Source organism: Passer domesticus, chromosome 6, assembly GCF_036417665.1.
Source record: "Passer domesticus isolate bPasDom1 chromosome 6, bPasDom1.hap1, whole genome shotgun sequence".
Classification (NCBI taxonomy): domain Eukaryota; kingdom Metazoa; phylum Chordata; class Aves; order Passeriformes; family Passeridae; genus Passer; species Passer domesticus.
Window position 1 is genome coordinate 4,041,106 of NC_087479.1, and position 19,041 is coordinate 4,060,146.

General features: G+C 42.7%; 1 protein-coding gene across 3 annotated transcripts in view; it reads right to left on the bottom strand.

The window, feature by feature from the left end:
* Nucleotides 1-511: 511 nt before the first annotated feature.
* The window catches only part of SYNE2 (spectrin repeat containing nuclear envelope protein 2), a 175,497-nt gene continuing 156,967 nt past the window's right edge, over nucleotides 512-19,041 (bottom strand). For 2 of the 3 annotated variants that reach the window (XM_064422898.1, XM_064422897.1), the window contains exons 103-118: nucleotides 16,324-16,511; nucleotides 16,022-16,172; nucleotides 15,394-15,576; nucleotides 13,414-13,551; nucleotides 12,340-12,534; nucleotides 11,230-11,512; nucleotides 10,818-10,886; nucleotides 9,883-10,019; nucleotides 8,919-9,045; nucleotides 7,106-7,317; nucleotides 4,346-4,546; nucleotides 3,881-4,009; nucleotides 3,210-3,398; nucleotides 2,453-2,542; nucleotides 2,195-2,241; nucleotides 512-1,599 (exon numbers count right to left, since the gene is read on the bottom strand). In XM_064422898.1, the coding sequence (XP_064278968.1) occupies nucleotides 1,374-1,599; nucleotides 2,195-2,241; nucleotides 2,453-2,542; nucleotides 3,210-3,398; nucleotides 3,881-4,009; nucleotides 4,346-4,546; nucleotides 7,106-7,317; nucleotides 8,919-9,045; nucleotides 9,883-10,019; nucleotides 10,818-10,886; nucleotides 11,230-11,512; nucleotides 12,340-12,534; nucleotides 13,414-13,551; nucleotides 15,394-15,576; nucleotides 16,022-16,172; nucleotides 16,324-16,511 (2,565 nt within the window). In that variant the 3' untranslated portion in view covers nucleotides 512-1,373. The remainder of the gene's footprint in view (nucleotides 1,600-2,194; nucleotides 2,242-2,452; nucleotides 2,543-3,209; nucleotides 3,399-3,880; nucleotides 4,010-4,345; nucleotides 4,547-7,105; nucleotides 7,318-8,918; nucleotides 9,046-9,882; nucleotides 10,020-10,817; nucleotides 10,887-11,229; nucleotides 11,513-12,339; nucleotides 12,535-13,413; nucleotides 13,552-15,393; nucleotides 15,577-16,021; nucleotides 16,173-16,323; nucleotides 16,512-19,041) is intronic. The other variant, XM_064422899.1, reaches the window with a different exon arrangement.

The window sequence follows — 19,041 nt, forward strand, 5'->3', positions numbered from 1 at the left end:
GGGGAATCAGCAACCACCAGTGGTGACGAGTGTAGAAAGGGTGGGAGAACACTCACAGGCTCATCAGAGCCCTTATTTTCCATGGGTAAGCACTGCAGCAAGTGGCTAATTCCTGGGTCACTTCCACACACAAAAAACTTTTGACCAAAGCCCTTACTCCTGCACTGAGCTCTCCCCCACAGGCATCTCCCCCCTCCAGCAGTCCCACTATAGAAAGTCAGCTCCAAAGTAGGAAATAGCTCAGCATTTCAAACTAGTAATAAGCATGAATTGGTTCAACTTTGTGTTCTTCCTCCAGGAAAGCAGCTGCAAAGGGAAGGATCAGGATCTGTGCCACAGCTCCCACTGCTGCAGCTGTGATCTCTTGCTCTGACAAGCAAGGGAGTGGTTGTGCTTCCCCCAGCACCACTCCTTTAGCAGGCAAAGAAATTGACTCTAACAGGAGTGGAAGGGGCAGCACTGCTGGAACATGAGGCTGGTCCCCCCCAGTAGACACACCCACAGTCCTGCAGACATTGGCAAAATTTTAATGACAGTACTCAAACTGTACAACAGAGGGGCAGTGGCAATGCTGACTGTACACAGTGTTTCTCCAGCCACTGCCCAGACGCCAGTTTCATTTTAAAAACAAAGCTTATAAAAATGCACAATTCTCTCCCAAGGTACTGTACACTATTCAGCAGGTTAAAAACTGGAAAAAAACTTTCATTAAAAAAGTCATTGCACTATTTGTATACATCAGGGATAATCTACATAATCATGTTCATCTAGAAAATATGTGCATTATAAACCATTTCCATGCAATGCAGCAATTCCTTATTTCAAAGGTGGTATAAAAAGACAACACAGCAGTCCTAACTAGTAGAACACTTTATGTCAAACAAAACAAATGTGCATCATGATATTGAACGTGTTAGATGAATAAAACACAACAACAAAGATTCAAAAATATGCAATTTTTTTGTTTCCACCAAGTGACTACAGTACCAAAAGATACAAGTGACGTGAAGTGTGTGTGCAGAAATCATATTAAATGAAGTCCCTCTTCACCTGCTTGTCATCCAAGACAGACTGCTATGTTTACAATTACTGTGATGTTGTTTCTGCATCTAAGAACTCAGTATCCAAACACCTTGCAAGCTTAAGAGCACTGCCCCTATAAAATAGTGTTATCTATTGCATCAAAGTATAAAGTGTGTTGCTTACAGTTTAAAAAAAAAATCTATAGAAAAAGTTCTGTTTCCCGTACAAAAACACTGAAATTCTGTCAAGATATACATTTTGAGATGTGAAACTCACTGCTTGACTGATGCTAGAGCAGCATGGGAGAAAAAAGCACCACCCCAGAGGGTTTTGGTGTGATGCAGGCTGTCCTAGGTGGGCGGGGGCCCGTTGGTGTAGCGCAGCATGGGGTAGAAGGAGCGGGCAAAGTTGTTGGCCTGGGTGCAGCTGTAGTCTTCCTCAGAGGAGGGGATCATGCAAGCCAGGAGCAAAAGCAGCAGGAAGAACAACTGGAGAGGTAAAGCTGCTCTTAACACCCGGTAGAAGAACGAGGGAGACCGAGGGTTTGCCTGCACAGGTTGTGGATGGCTTTCGCTCCTGAAAAGGAGAAACAAAGAACAAGGCACTTCAGGGTTTGAGTTAAACAAGTTGTTTTTACCCTATTTTCAGATGAAAACTTAACTCTTCCCAGGAGGCAAACAGGCTGTTCCAAATAGGTGTTGAAGCACAAAGGAAAGACATCATTTACACTGATGAAGTTCTCCTCTGCCCTGGCTTACTGAGATCTACCCTTTGAACAGGCCCCAGTGGGCTGAGGGTTAAGTTCTCCCTTTGTCCTTCATGGTCTGTTTGTACCAAGTGGCTCTCAGGGGCAAGTTTCTTTTTCCAGGCATGCTGGTGGAATTAAAGGAGGATTTAAACCTGAAATATCCCCTACCTGGCAGAAAAAAAATATTTTCTCAAGCCAGGGTTGCACATCACTGCAGAGCTCCTGGAGCAGGAGTGCTAAAGGAAACCTTCCCTAAGGAGCAGCCCAGAGCTGGTAGGTAGAGGGAACTCTACAGGTAGGCAGAAATCACCTCCCCCCATGTGTCAACCTATAAGGAACAGCTGCCCAGGTTTCTGCTCTTACATAGCTCATCTCTGCCATATTCACTATTTTTCAAGAGATCAGGCATAAATAAAATATTACCTTGTGCTGCTGCCATTCCTGCTATCAGCTGTTCTTCTGAGGGCCATCTGTTGAGAGAAACAGCTTTTAGTATCCAGGTTTCAGAAACTACAAGGGATTTCTCTGAAAAGACAGCTGTAGACTTTAAGGTCTGATTGCAAATGCTTTAATAAGGTACATGGACCTAAAAGGTAAAATGATTATACCTGAGGAACTTCACACTAAATATGTCAAAATACACTATAGGCTGATAGCAAAGTATTAGAAAAAAATACTTGCCTTCTTCACAGCAGGACTGGATTTCTCTTCTTCTGTATTATAGACCCCTGAGTCCAAGTCATCTGGAACTAGCAGGAATGTTTTGGTATCCTGAAAGATAACACCACCTTCCTCTTTAAAAGGCACATTCAAAACTGACAATAAATGAAGTGCAAAGAACCACCTTTCACTGCCTCTGTAGGTGCACAGCCCACTGCCCCTTCACATGAAAATAACAAGTTCCCCAGAATAAAGAAATGTTTTACAGTGCCAAGCCTGAAGGAATTACAGGAATGAACTTGGAAATATCTCTGACAGGCCTCAGGATAAGCAACCCATTGCTAAGACCTTCAACTGTGTGTTCTTCACACACTCCTAGACTGATACCTGGTTTAGATCACACAGATTCAGGCTGGAAGGGACTTCAGGAAGTTCATCTAGTCCAGCCTCCTGTCCAAAGACCTGACCAAAAGCCTTACTCAGAGCTTTATGCTCTCTGCTCTTCAAACCCCTTGAAGACAGAGGCAGCACAACCCCTATGTTGTATATATATATGTATATTCTGTTGTATATATATGTATATATATATGTTATATAATACTGTACTAGCCCTGGGGTGCTGAAGTTGTTCCAACAGCCAGAACTGTTCTTTTTTCAGCTTATCAAGGTGGAAGTACTTAAGCTTTAAGTCAGTTTTTTTATAAATACCTTCACTCTTAATATGCTATTTCTTTCCAGCAAGGAAGATGCACAAACAAGTATTTAAATTCCAACTCACCAGATTCCCTTGTATTGTTTTTAAGTCATGAGAGACTTGTTCAATCAGCTGTTTCAGTTTTGTTCCAATTACATGGACCTTCTCCTCCTCTTCAATGTAATCACCATCTGATTTCAGCAGCAGGTAAGCTGTGAGCTCTTGGAGGGAGTTTACATTAAGCTGTTGCTCCAGCAGCTCTTTCTCCAGTTGCTGAGAATAAACAAAAAACAGCACAACAGACTGTTACCCTCAACTTTATGGATGTTCTCCCAAAAGGAGGAACTCTGGAAGGCTTTAAAGAACAACACAACCTGCCTGAGAACCAACAAGGCACAGGAGTGGTTGTAACAGCTACACAGGAAATGAAGTTCTCTTGAAGAGACTGGTTGCACCTGTTTTGAACTAACATTTTAAAATAGTTCTAGCAGCAGGTAATTCATATAGAGAAGACATTAAATTTTGGAAATTGGAAGTCTTGCTCCAGCATATAAAGACTGCTCATAAGCAACTTTATTATGATGAGTAATTATGGAGAAGTGCCTTGTAGATGCAATATCTTAGTCCATTTCAAAACCACCCACATGCCTGAGTACAGCAGGTCTGAGGAGAGGCTGCAGACACTGAGAGACAAAAATATCCTGCTCTTCAGTGTGTGCTGAGAGCTGAGGTGCTGCAGTAAAGACCACACTCACCATCAGCTCCTTCTGGCATTCCAGTATTGTATTGAGATCAGCATTGGGATCTGTGACTTGTGCTTCATTCCTCCGGCTTTCAGCACTTGCCAACCACAGGATTAGCTTTTGGCTCTGGTCGTGGAAATCCTAGAGAAACAGAGAAACAAAAAAAAAATTTTTGTATAAGAGGAAAACCACCTTTGCAGTGCCTTCACCTACAAACAAAACGCCCATCCCAGCTTAGACAGAGCCACCACAAACTGACAAAGAGTGAGGGTACAGAAACCTAGGTAGCAAAAGGGCATTACTCACTTGAAAGGTATTTTTACCAAACCATTTCAATCCATCAGAGGCAACTTTATCAGGAAACAAAGTGTCTTGGATTGTGAGTTACCATTCCACCGATGTGCAGGAATTATCCCTCTGCCCTCTCCTCAACAGAATCCCAAAGAGTTTTCCCTTACAAGCTGGCATGGTATGTACCTGGCAGTGCAGTAAGGCTTGCTGCAAACTCTTCCTCCAGTTGTCCAGTGCACGATTTGCTTTCTCCCAGTGCAAGTTGACCTTCCGAAGCCTGTTCTGCAGCTCCTTGAACTCTGTGCTGTCTGCTTTCTGGAATTCTTTGCTGCTCAGGTTAGCAGAAAGCAACACTGCTTTGTAGCTGTCAAATGCTTTAAGCATGTCCTGGTAGAAAAAGAAGGTTAGGAGTTTTTATGAATGATGAAAAACATGTTTATTTACAATAAAGCCACACACTCAAAAGTATCACAGGTGTTGGGGAAGGATGTTTGAATCTGGTGGCTTTTCAATACTGCTAAGAAACATGTTGAGGTAGGTTTATGTTTGGGGTATTTTTAAAGCCAAAACCTTCACTTTGAAGAAAATAAAAGTGACTGGGCTTTTGCTTCTCCCAAAGTTACAGGCATGGCTTAATCTAACATCTGCCTTTCAATTCCTCTGAGCTGTCTCTTTCCCTGACATTTGGACAAATACTCCCACTGATCATCACATGGTATTTTCTCCTAATTGATGAAGGTTTTGCCACCCCAGAATCTTAGAATAATGCTGACAGGGACATCTGGAGGTCTGTACTCTCTTCTCCTGTTTCACATAGGACCAACTTCAAACTCCAAGGAGGATGCTCAGGGCCTCATCCATTTAAATTTTCAGTATCTCACAGGATGGAGATTCCCCACCCCCTCTGGGCCCCTGATTCCACACCAGACTGTGTTTGGAGGTTTGTTTTTTTCACAAACAGGATGGGACTGTTGGGGTACATTCCTTGAGCTTTTATTTGCAGCATCAGCCTCACTACATGGCTGAGACAACAAAAAGATGGCAAAGCTTACGTACAGCCAGCAGCAGCCAAAGATCTCTTTGCTACAGAATATTTTAAAAACTTTTAGTTACTAGTACATTGTTAAAGCTTACAGACAGGTGTTCTAGCCAATTATTAAAGTACATGTACAGCTGCTTCACACAATGCTTGCTTGTCTTATATAAAGTCATTATAACTTTTTCTACTTTCAGACTTTCAGCTGCAGCTAGCTCTGAGTTTTCTCTGCTTTTTCTGTTTCTAAGGCCTGCTTTTCCCAGCTTTCTGAAAATCTTATATTTACTATGTCCCACACCAGACCACCCTACTGTGAGAAATTATTTTTCTTCTCTCTGGTCTCAGTTTCTGTCAGCCCATTTCTCTGACTTCCCAAGGGCCCCCCAGAAGGCAGTCCTGTCTGCTTTCCTCCTCTCCCTTAGAATTTCAGGGGGAATAATATGGAATTTGCAGTCATGGTCATATCATCTAACCACCTTTATGTTAAGGCTGACCCTGTATTTCTGAAGGTTTTTTAAAAAAAAAGAATGCCAAACAATGCCTTCCTTGTGCCTTCTAGTTTACAGTTTGAATCAAGGGTACTCATCTTTTCCAAGCTGCTCTTGCAGTAGAGAAGTTAGAGCTGCAGGATGAATCCCACAAGCCACAAAGCTCAGATTGCTTTTCCCAGCAGCCTTTCTATCCAAGTGCCAATCTCAAGATCTGAGTTCCACTTGTAGAAAACTTCTGGTCTAAATTACTTTTTTTTTACCCATCATAGGATCCTGTCCCCCTCTCCTCCAGGCAATGAAGTTTCTTTTAATATCAGACAAAGCAAACAGACTTCTGAACACCAGTAAGCCACTCTGCAGGCAGACTGGCTTTATCCTTATCCCAGGCAATTGGGATATCCTGACACCTCATGAAATTCACTTCTTAGAGCATACTGGCTCTTTTAACACCCCTCTAAAGCCAAACTGTCTGAAAATGGGATTTACAGCCAGCTGGACTCCTCTTAAGTAGATGCAGAAGAAAGAAGAAGTGAAGCTCTGCTACTTGAGGTGGTCAGACACCCAACTCCAGGCTGAAGGGAAACACCTCCCTCCACTCTGGAGGCACCATCACACCTTTCCAAGGGCTTGGTGCCTAATCCAGACTGGCTGAAGGAGTCAGAGTTCATCTTACTGGAGTGCAGAGTCATTGTCCTTGGCCTAATAACTACTCCAGGACATGCAGGCTTAAACTTACTCTCAGCATGCCTAGGAAATCCCTCTTCTGTCCTGCAGTGTCCTGTTTGTCAGCATCACCCCAAGGGTGACACCAGACTGACCAGTAGCCTCAGGGTGACTCCACATGGGGCAGCTGGTGAGGGGTGAGCACAAAGGGATTTTGCACGTCCACAAATTTTAGGAACACTTGCTCTCTCAGACTTGAACCTGAGGCATTTCATTGCCTGAGTCCCACGGCCCCAGCACTTACATGAGCCCTGGTAACCTGCTGGCTCATGTTGCAGAAACCACAGCTTCAGAGCAGATCTTTGTCAATCTCCTGCTGGAATTACACCCCACCCTTAATTCAATTAAAAAAAAATGGAGCCTAGACTTTGCAGCCCGTTGACCTGGCTAATTTTCAATCTGTTTCTGGTTTGCACAGAGGGGAATGGCACAAGGAAAAGATGTCGATATCACTGTGCAAGAAAACAGAAAGGGAGAAGTGGAAAGGTTTTTACTTCTGCCTGCCAATCTCTGTATATGAAGACAGAAGCACCTTGCCTAAGACCCTCTTTAGCCCTCTTAGCTGAGAGCAGTTCAGTTCCCCTGTAGCACAAGAATTGCTATTGGCATCCATGCTGCCAACTGATCCCAGGAGAACACGGTGATTAAAAAACATCAGCATCTTGAAATCCCTCTTCTCGGTAAGCCATAACTTACTTTCAATTTCCTGACCCTTTGTTCCAGTGCCTGCATGCTGGTTGGAAGCTTCACCTTTTGCAGCTCTTCCAGCTCTTGCTCAGTTTTATCAAGCCAAGCAGAGATGTCACTGAGGTCTGAGTCCAGCTGCTGCCACTGCTGCAATTTCTGTTTCATCCGAAGTTTATTTCTGAGGTCCTGAGCTTGGATGAGCTCCCACCTATCAATAATGCCTGCAAATCACAGGAAAAAAAAAAAAAAACAAAACATTTAAATCTTCAGTAAAGGAAGGAGTGTGTAAAACAGATGCAAAAAGTTTTGCAAGAAAATTATTTTCCATGCTACTTGAGATCAATTAACTGCTGTAATGTATTAGTGTCATTCAACCACATCTTTTCTTGAGATTCTTCAGTGTCTAAATTTCATATTGCTGGTCAAGTTACCCACATAGCAATGCTACACAGAATTTTAATGACATCAATTGGAGATGCTTTAATTCACCTGGAAAAACAGACCAAAACTAAGGAGACAGAATTCAATAAGCCCAGCTACGATTTGGTGAACACCAAAATTCAGCACGGGACAAATATGATCCAGCAGTTAGGACCTGGGATTGTGTTTTATGTCTGTGTGGAGTTGCTGGAGAGAGCCCAGAAGAAGCCACAAAGATGAGGAAAGGGCTGGAGCACCTTTCCTGAGAGCACCTGGAGAAGAGAAGGCTCCAGGGAGACCTTAGAGCCCCTTCCAGTGCCTGTAGGGGCTCCAGGACAGATGGAGAGGGACTTTTGACAAGGACATGGAGTGACAGGACAAGGGATAATGGCTTTAAAATGCTGGAGGGCAGGTTTAAATTAAAGATTAGGAAGAAATTCCCTACTGTGAGGGTGGTGAGGCCCTGGCACAGGTTGCCCAGAGCAGCTATGGCTGCCCCATCCCTGGAAGTGTTCAAGGCCAGGCTGGATGTTCAAGCAAGCTGGTCTGGTGGAAGATGTCCTTGCTCATCGCAGGGGGGGTTGGATATAGATAACTTCCAACCCAAACCATTCTAATGACTCTTAATGATTGTTTCATCAATTCAGTGCTACAGGACATGGAGACGCCACCTGTGTGATCACTGACACTTTCTGAAAGCACATCTAAACCATTCTCAGGTTATTCCTACTCATCCCACCTATGGGACACAACCCTGGACTATTTGTGAGACCAGAGAAACAAAGTAAGTGAGCTGGTGCATGTAGCTGCAGCCTTCTTTTCATCACATGATTTGCTTTTGTGACTGCAATACAATCTGCTACAATCTCAAGCACCTGAAACCAGGAATGAGGTCCTAAAAGGTCAAGAGAACCAGCTTGCTGGTCTGTCTGCATAAAAGGACCACTGTAAAGATACTGAAGAACAGATTGCATTACCAGCTTTGAACAAACATTTCTGTAAATGGGAGCTGTAGCATCTTGTTATATGGAGTACCAGTAACTCCACATAGCAATCTTATTTTAGACAGAACCTTTGGTTTGAAATCTGATTAGAAGTCCCTGAAGTGTTCAGTATCAGACGAAAGTGAAATTGTTCCCATTTACTACAAGCAGCAAAGAGACAGAAATATGTTATGAAAGAAAAATCTCAATTCTGGCAGAAAATGTGAAAGCTCTGAACAGCACCCATGGGCTGGACAGAGCCAGATGAGAAGGGAGCTCAGTGAAACTTTGAAATTTGGCAAAATACATTAATTTTTTTTTTGTTCCCAAATATGCTGCCTTTGTGCCATTTCTGCTTTGCCTTCCCAGAGTCACAGGTCAAACACCACAGCCCCAAAGCCACTCCTAATGCTCTGTACCTGACTGCTTCTCTGTTGCTGCTATATTCACAAGTTCTTGGTCGTCTTGGGGCTCCTCATCGCTCATGTTGGCAGACGGAATTTTCTCCTTGCTGCTGCTGCTGCTTGCAGAGCTGAGCTGCTTCACCTGAAATGACATTTTGGTGGGTGAGCCCTGCAGGTTATCAGGATGTCAAAGGTCCAGCCTAACCTGTGTTACTCTGGGGTGGCTGGGCTGCTGCTGAGCTCTTGCACATCAGATTTAGCACTGGGCTTCTGCAGCTTTGCTACCAGTTTACACTGGTTCTCTGTGCCCTTCCAGTAAACAAACACACACCATGGTTTGTGTGGCCAATGACTACTACAGTGGACGTGGCAAATTAATTGCTTTTGGACTACATGTACCAAACAATGTACAATTGCTGGTGTTTTGTTGATTGTGGGTCTTGGTAATATCGACTGTAAGGCTCTGAGACTGGATTAATGATGACAAAAGCAGCCAGATACCAGTACCACCCTGCCTGGAAGAGTGCTGACAAGGGGTCCAGATCCACTGAATGTGGCAGCTGCTGGTGAAGCCATGGCTGGCAAACATCCACCAAGGCTGAGGCATCAATGGACAATAAGCCATTTTGGCTCATTTTTCAGCGCCTAGAAGCAGATTAAATGGTGTGTTGCATATTGAGGCTCTTCAAATTTGCTTAGGAAAGAGAAAAATACCAGTAAGTATCAAGAGATTCACACCCTGTCCTTTGTGGGGGTTAAATTCTCCTCAACTTGCCCTCAGACAACAGAGAAAGTTCCTCCAGACCCTGACTGACCAGGAGTCCAACCTGAGCCACCAAAAATATTGTCTAAGTTTGCATGAAGTGAAAATTCCCCACCTCAACTATTCTTTTCCTTGATGCTGTAGAAGGAAAGAGGGTGGGGTTACACAGAACAACAAACAGACTCAGGTTCAGTGCCCACAGAGCTTCCAACTCACATAGTCTGGTTTATAGGGAGTACTTGTCTCTGGTCCAGACAACACATTTCCAACCATCTCTGCCTGGTTATATCTGTGTTTCCTGCAGACTGGGCTACCCGGAGAATGCCAAGGACGAGCTTCTGAAACAGACTTTCCTGAAACAAACAAAACCAAAACCACACACCATGAGTGCAAGATCCCACCTCCACAGGGAAGCTGTTGCTTTGTATTAAGTTAGAAAGCGCTTTGAATAAAATGGCATCAAGTTATGGCATAAAAATGACAGTTTTGCAGCTTTCCTTGCAAAGCATGCACATTTGCAAAACATCAACAGTGTTTCAAAGGTAATGAGATGAGAGCCATGCAGTTATGGGACATTCTGTTTTCTTCTGGAAAATGCTTGAATACAGGTTAGAGTATTCAAAAAAAAAACAAAAGACAAGGCTGCACCATGGTTTTGTAAAGTTTGCATCCCAACAATAACTATCGTACATCTGCAACGTGTCAGAGGAAAAAGTTAAGACATGGTTTGGAGAACGTTTGTTCTGGATTTAACAGACAGGACACATACAGTTCTGTCATGCACAAACCATAAAAAAATACTCGGAGACTTGGAGCTACTGCCTTCAGTAGTTATGCAACCAAAATTAGAAACAACCAAAAACTGATACTACCCAGAGCAAACCACCGAGAAAGAACCAAAAGACTTTGGATCAGTACAATGAAATGCATGTTAACCACCTTGGCATTTACCAAGCAAAATCTAAATGGTGTGTTCTTGACTGCTTTTAATGTCCATGTGGATACTGCAGCGTAAGAACACCATGACAGGATGAGACATGGTGTCCACACAAGGCAGGAAGTCAGACATTACGTATGAGAGAGGTTGAGGAATATAGCGTGCAGCACAGGGAGATTGCCATGTTCAGACACATGCATTAGCAGGTGCCTACCAGAAGATGCTTTCAAAGTTTTTGTGGTCATTTTAAGATATGCCTCAGGGTTTTCAGTGATTTCTACATCTGAAAAAAGAATAATGTCATTTTCCTCACTATTCAGAATCTTCCAACTATTAAAAACAACTGAAACAATGAAGGACAGCAAAGACAAAGAACGAAGTGGTTGGTACCATTTTCAAACATTCTTAGACACTAAGGCTTCTAAAACCTTATGTTTCTAAAAACAAAAGCTTGGTTTAGAGAGTACCTTTTCCTTCACATAAGAGATGAACCTGCTCACATCTATTAATGGTACTTGAAAACCAACCAACAACGTGGGAGCAAGACTTCAATCCCCCTCCCTTCCCACACAGGGACATCCTCCAGCTGTCCATGTCAAACCAAACTGCTGGACATTGGTTCTCACCTGACAGAGCACTGTAATATGTTGCTTCTTCATCATCTTCGTGAGAGGAAGAACCTCCCACATCACCTGTGTGATCCCACTCAAGTGGGATGGAGTCAACGCTGACAGGGGTCTCACAGCCTGATCTCTCATGGCCCTGAGTTGGGGGCATAAGGTGGCAAAGGGACTGTGTCGATGAGGGCCCCTCGGGGATGGCTTTCTTATGCCAGGGATCATTCTGGATTTCTCTGGAGTCTTCTTGATCTGTCTCATTTTCAGAGTTGTCTTTTTCATCGTCCAATCCCTACAAGTAAGTAATTAGTGCGTATTAATAAGATTTACAAGAGATCTTAATGAGATAATGATTGAACCACACAGTACTACTGAAGACAGTTTTGTGGTCAGCTGCAGCAACCATATACCTAAAATTAAAGGGACATAATTTCTGCCTTCTCCCTCTTTTGCCAAATCCAATCCTCACATCAGCAGCTACCTCTCCTCTTTCAAGGCACTCCACCACCACCACAGCATCTCTCCAGTTTGCAGGAGTACCCAGTTCCTTATGGACTTAGAAAGGTCAGTCAGGAAATGATGCTCAGGCAGGAGTGAACAGCTACTTGCTCATGTTACTTCCTTTACCTGGCTTTCTAACAGATGTTCTTTCTTTTTGAGGCCAAGCAAACTGAGAATAATCTGAAAGTTCCCAGGGAAAAGCGAAGTGCATGCTGTTCCCCATTCCGGGCTCTCACGACAAAGTGGACAGATGGGAGTGGACAAACAAATACATAAAGAGATATTCCAAGTACATTTTTGATGGTAAGGGAAACAAAGTGATATTAAAAACACCAAAAATATTTTGAAGCCTTCAAGCCACAACTATATAGTTCTGAACCTTATGTACAACCTCCATGCTATTTTTCACATTCTGCAGATGGAGAGGGGCATGAAAGGATTGGCAACAAATATTTGGCAAGGCTTGAGACATCTCCTGCAGAGCTCCTGAGCCCTTGGAGCTCAAACCACTCAGTCAAGCTGCTAAGAATAAGCAATTGCAATTCAAAAATCAAAATAAGCATTGCAGTTCAAACACCAAAATCTTGTCAAAGCATTGAAACAACTGCTGCTTCTTACAGGATCCCTTGAAGTCAGTCTTTGATGGAACCGGGCAACTCGCCCAAACACCTCCTGACAGTATCGATGAAGCTCTTCCAATTCATCTTCAATCAGGGTGGCATCCAGAGGCTCGCTCTTCTGAATCAACTGCTCCCCAAAAACAATTAGCTGATCAATCTTATTGGTGTTTAACATTATCTCCTGTTGGAAACCCTGTTTGGAGCATACAAGAAAAATAATTACTTCTCCACTGGCCCTTCCTAGCCCAAGGTTTCTCCCTGTTTTCGAGCTCACTGCAGTGAAAGACAAGCACAATTGACATTGTTGTCTAATTTAATTTGGCAAATATCTTTTTACTCAAGAGGTCCAAAGGTTTTATGAGCAGAATTACAGTTCTAAATGAACTGGCATTTTCCACCCATGTGTACATCACTATGGCTGCAGTTCCTGAGCCTGCAAGGGGTCATGATACAAGAATTCAGCTAATCAGAGATTATTCTTCTGCTGGTACACACAATCTTTTTCTCAGTAGCCAAGAAGTTTGTTTGGTTGCTTGGGCCTCCAGTCTATACAACAGTAAATCTACATCCCAAATCAGTAACAGTGCAGGGAGACAGGAGAAATAAGCATATAATGTAGGAAAGAACTAGTATATTCCTTAGAATCACTGCACATTCCTGATATCCAATTTCTGTTGAAATTCCCAGCTACAAACATGATCTCTGAGGAGAGATTGTACAATGATGCCAATTCAAAAAAGATTTGCACCAGAAAATAATGCCTGAATTTAGGAATGTAGCTCTTACTGTCAAGCAGCACCTGCTGCTTTCCATGCCAGATAACTCTGTCACTAACACATATTATCAGGAGAAAATGGCAGGACAGAACTGAGCCTGAACACTGAATCTGAATTGAATAATGCACAGCTTAATCTTGATTCAGACAATAAGTCTTTAAAATTTACTGCTGTCTTCAAACAAATATAGTCCTACAGAGATGTGAAGTTACAGAAAATGGATGATTCTGTCAGGCAAGGGCAGCCCAACAGGATCACTGGGCTATAGTAAACAACTGCTTCAGAAGGATACGTACATTTAACTGGCGCATTTTGTCATCAAAGTTACTTTTTGAGAAGTGTTCCACGTTTGTCAGCTGTAGGTCCATTTCTGTGAGCCAGACCAGGATGCTTTCCCTCGTCCCCTCAAACTCATCTCTCCGATTGGTGAAGTGCTGGATGGAAAAGAGAAGCCAGTGTTACATGACTTCAGCTACTAAAAGAGACAGGTCACAGGAGCTCTCTGAAATCAGTGTTTTATTTCAGAACTCCTGTTCACCTTAAAGGCCATCAGGACACAAACAGCAGCATGCCATGTTATAAAACCTGTCCTCTTCCTGTAGGGATGCTAGAACAGTGCCCTGTACTAGTAAACTATTTGTACAAAAGAGGGAGTACAATTTTAGCAGTTCAAGATGCTTCTATAAAATTACATTCTTGATTCCACACATTCCTTTTCCCACATCATTATGCCAGCAACAGTTACTTGGACTGAGGCTTAACATCTAATATGTTCTAAACTTAAAACAGAGATAAACAAAGGAAGCAACTCCCATCTCTAATTAAAGTAATTAAAACTGTGAGATTAAAATCAGTTTTTACTGATTTTACTATGGAGAGACTGGATCATGTATGACCACAGCACTGTAATTAATGCACTGTTTGGCATGGCATGTCCCACAGAAGCTGCTAACAGACATGCAGCTTGCCTGTTCTCATGGGTGGATTTACTTGTGGTAAAAGGGGATCATGTAACATCCCAAATATAACAATTTGTAGCTGCAGAGATCAAACACCATCACTGCTCTTACTGCCTCATCCACTGACTTTGGGGAGGTAACAGTTTTCCCTGTCAGTTGCTTACAGCACTGCTATATTTAAAAATCTGGCAATGACAAGTTTTCCCCAGGGCACAGCGCAGAGTATCTGCCCAGAGATCAGATTAATTGATGAGAAGGATACTTCTTTGAAATACATTCCAACAACATTCCTCACCAGGCAGGCAGCACAGCAGGAGCTGCTTTCTATCACATCTCCATCTTTAATGCCTTGCTGGTGAATCACATCTTGGCATGAAGCAGAGCTGAGTTGGAAACTGCAAACCATATCTGCACTTGGGGCCCTTTTGTCTCTCTGTCTCTTATCTATGGAAAGGTGCAAGTGCTTGAACACATCCACCCATTACAAGTGGGTAAGAGGAAAGTGTGATAGGACCAGTGAGTATTGCAACTGACCTCTCAAAATCTGCACTCTTTCTTCCTTTACGCTTTTCTTCATCTACCAAAAACCAATCTATCAAGGTGAGGTTTATGCCACGTACTCAGTGACCCTTCCAGAGCTCCCCTGCTATGCCAGTAGCTTAGGACAGAGAGGGTTGCTCTGATGTAGGCATTGCTCATGGGTAATTCCAGCAGAACCCTGCTGTTGGAACCATGGATGCTGAGAATTTTAAACTCTCTATGCTGAAAGGCACAGACCCACAAGAGAATACTACATTTGACCTGAGGCTTTGGAGAAGGCTTCCAAAATTGATAGCACTGGTTGTGTAGTTTGATCAGAAGTGTGTAATATCACTCAGCAGAAAATTTAGAGTTTAAAGTTTTAGAATATAGTAATATATGTACAGAGCAAGACAGAAGTTATAGACTGGAGGCTAGTCCTTCTTCTTCATGAGTTTGGGTAGTGTTTTGTAACAGGACAGAAAAGTCTGCATTGCAGACTTCGAGTGATCAGTTATTGAGTTAAAAGGAAAAATAATTCAGCTGACATTTCTTAATTAAATAGTTTAGCCTTAACAGACCTTATAAGGAAAGATAGTTAGCCATTTTGTAGCTTGTTAGTAGAATGCTGTAAAACTCACCACTTGTAATATAAATAAAAAACAACAAACATCTAAGTCTGATCATGAAACACCATCTCTAGCGCTTCAATCCTGACCTTGACTGAAGCAAAAAAAAGATGCCGAAAACCGGCACCCTGTGAGTGCTCCTCACTCCCTGACCCCCCTGTGCCACTACCTTGAGCCTCCTGAGAATGGAGGCCACTCGTTTCTGGAGGTTATCCCAGCGCTGGTTGCCCTCGTGCACCATCTGTTTGAGCTTGCTGGCCGAGTCGGTGCGGTTCTCGCGGGCCAGGCGCCGGTACTGCTTATTGATCAGCTCCAGCTGCGTCAGGCGCTCGTGGATCTGCCGCTGGAACGCCTGCAAGGCAAAGCCAGGAGCTCACTCCCTGCTAACAGTCAGGATGTGGGTACTATCCATCAAGAGAGATGGTGTCCTCCCCCTTGAAAACAGACCTTCCAACTGCAAAACTAAACCAGACTTTATAGACCCATATTTTAAACCATCTGCTCAAACATAGCTCATTAGGAGAGGAAAGAAAAGAATAAATATCACACTACAAAAGTCTCTTGCCTATAAAAAGGCTTTAAACTTTTAAGTGTTTATTCCGAGTATTGTGTTCTCCACATTAAAAAAAAATCTGGAAACAAACAGACATCTAGCAGCTGCACACTCACCAAATTATTTATGTTCCCTATACTACCGATGCCAAACCAGTGTTTTCCAGAGACTAAGGCATTTTGTACAGACAGTAAGTATTCAGCAGCCTGACATTTAACATAAAAAAGGCAATCAAAAAATTCACCTCAAATTTCTTCAGCTCCTCTTTTGCATGTGTGTACAAGACCTCTGAAGAATTAGGCCTAGCTGCTATATTTTCAGATGCTTTTAGCCAATCTTCAAAGCGAGAATAGTCATCCAAAAACCTCTGCCACAGACGCCAGGTTTCCTCAATTCTGAGAGAGCAAAAACAGAAAGGTTTTATGACAAGCTAACTATCAACTCTGGATTCTTTTCTCCTCCTCAAAATCTAGCTTGTGGCAAGAGCTACAGTGTTTCCTCAAAATGCTGCAATAGGCTTCTGTAAGGTAAGAATAGGAGACGTACTTCATTCGCCTTTCCATGGACATGGCACAGATGTTTCTCCACCGTCTGTCCAAGCTCCTGGTGGTTTGCTGGATGGAGTCACACTCTGTCTCATTAGCACACGCATCTGAGTCGTGCAGCAGGACTTCACAGATGTTAAACACAGACTCCACACCCGCCGTGTGCTGCTCTATGTCTCTCTGCAGGTCCTGCCATCCGTAAAAGAACAGCATCAGTAGGAGGAAACATACAGTGTCAGTGGAAGGAAACATACAGTGTCAGTGGAAGGAAACGTGCATGGCTACATCCCATCCATGCCCTTTCAAAATGCTGCAGAGGATGGGGAAAGAGCAAATCCCATGTCAGGAAAAGCTGATGTAGCTTTAAAGAAGACTTGCAGGATGAGCTGTGCAGATGACAGGTCAGGAGAGAGCTAACATGTAAAAAAAAGGGTTGTCCACCTTTGGTGTCTCAGTCTAAACTCAATCTTCTCATTAAGAGTCTGGACAATTTTAATGTGCCTTCAAAATCCGAACCTTACCTATACCATAAATAAATTCTTATTAATTTTGACAGCACAAAATGACTGTCTCATATCAGGTTACACTGAAAGGCATCAGAGAACTCCTAGTGCTGTATGTGCATTTTATTGACTGATAGCAGGCTGCAGCATGAAACACAAACACAATACACAAGTACCTGGGGTTACACTACTTTTCTTAATCCCTCTTGTAGGGCTCCTGTTCTCACAGACTGTTTTCAAGAGTCTGGCAATGACCTTTTGTCTAATCTACACTACAGGTTTCTTTTCCAGAGCCTGCACCTCCCTCCACAACAGTTGGGCCATTCATCCTGTATCCATCACTACTCCTAAAGTCAGTGTAATTGAAACACAGAAAAAAAAAAGCCTTATCTAAATAGTTCTTATTGAAAAGGTAGATCTGTACTATGCTACCAACTTCAAATTTTAATAAAATGACAATAGCCACTACAATGCTGTTTTTCAACGCATTTCTGGCTTTTCTAATGAAGGATACAGAGACTTTTGCTTGAATAACACTAGAGCAACAAACACAAATGAGCATTTCTCTGACAAAAGTGAACTGGACTTCCCATTAAATGGTATTTACTGATTTCAGTCAACAGATGAAGCAGAACTGGTTTTGCTCTAGACTTCAAAAAAAACAAAATAAAACAAATAAACCCCTCCAAAACAGACACAGCTTTTAGTAAATACAAAATGAGCAGAAGGAAGATTTTTCCCAGAAGTCAACAAGCTGCAAGAGTAGAGAATCACTCAGTGGCAGCTCTCAGTGGTTACATGGGTACCTGAATAAAGGGCTGAACCATAAATGGTCAAAATATGGCTTCTGGGATTTGTAGTAATGAACAGCTTTAAGAAATGTAGAAGTGAAATACTTTGCATGGATGAGATTGCTAGAAGGAGACCCAACACAATTTTTTGCAGGTTACTAAGGATTCACAGCTATTTACTGAGCAAGATATGAGCATCAGTGTCTCTTCAACACAGGCTGCACAGCTGGGAGCAGGCTCTGCCTCACTTCTGGTACCTGGAGAGTGTCTTCTGAATTGACTGAATTCCACTGGATTTACAGGTGTATTAAGGAAAATGAGAATTTTGATCACATATTACAAATCAATTCTAACTTGCACTACAGTAATGTTGCTGACACGATCTCATTACTTCAAGCCATGCCTGGGTTCATGGAAGAGCCTAGACAAAATCCTTGCTGTTTTCCAAATGACCTGACTGCATTGAGACAGACATAACAAACTAAGGGAGAGGGTGAGGAACATACATGGAGCCCCAAGAGGAACCATTCCTTCAACTCTGCACAGCATTACCCAGAGAGCTTTAACAGACTACACATAACTAGATTTTTGCATTAGTGAAACACCTTTGCAATCTTAAAATTAATATTATTCATGTTGTATTCATCATCCTTTAATTGAACAAACATGCCATAAAACACCTCTGTGCATACACAAGGCTTTTTAATTTCATTATTCAAGACTGCACAGGTAAAGCTTTTCCAGTCATGGATGTCAAATAAAAGAAGCCTGCAGGGCATATTTCTCACCACTGCTCTGCTCTTGCTGAAATAATTGTTCAGCTATAACCAGGAAAGATCTTTTTACTTGTCTCATTGAGACAAATGTTTCACTAATGCAGAACAAAAGCAGCTTTTCTTTTTACTGTGGTTTTTTAGTCAGCACAGTCTTCTCATACTCAGCCTGCTAAAAAGCTACTGCAGACAGAGTCTAGAGGTGCCTAGAGATCTGTACTTAAAACAGCATCCAAAAAAATTAAGCAGTTAGTAGCTCTGAGCAGCAAATGATGGCTCTTATAGCCAGCTGAAGCTTAAATGCTCGTAATAAAAATAAATTAGTTTGGGTGCAATTCCTTTGTGCTCCATGCTCTGCTCTGCCTGGCAATTTATCACGGCCTTTGAGAATGCAAAAGGTTTGAATGAGAAGAAAATATTTCTTTGTTGTTTACATGACCATTCACAATGCAGATGAAACCATGAGAGGTGCTGGGCCCAAGGCTTCTGGTGTTTTACCAGCTCCTGCAGTGCAGTCAGTGGGAGCCACCTACAATCCTGTCACAGAGAAGCTGGCCCTTCCTGTGACATCTGGGACATGAGTACAAGGACAGCCACACCAACCAGCAGAGAACAGAGTCCCCAGGTCTGGGTCACTCAGGGATCCTTAGAC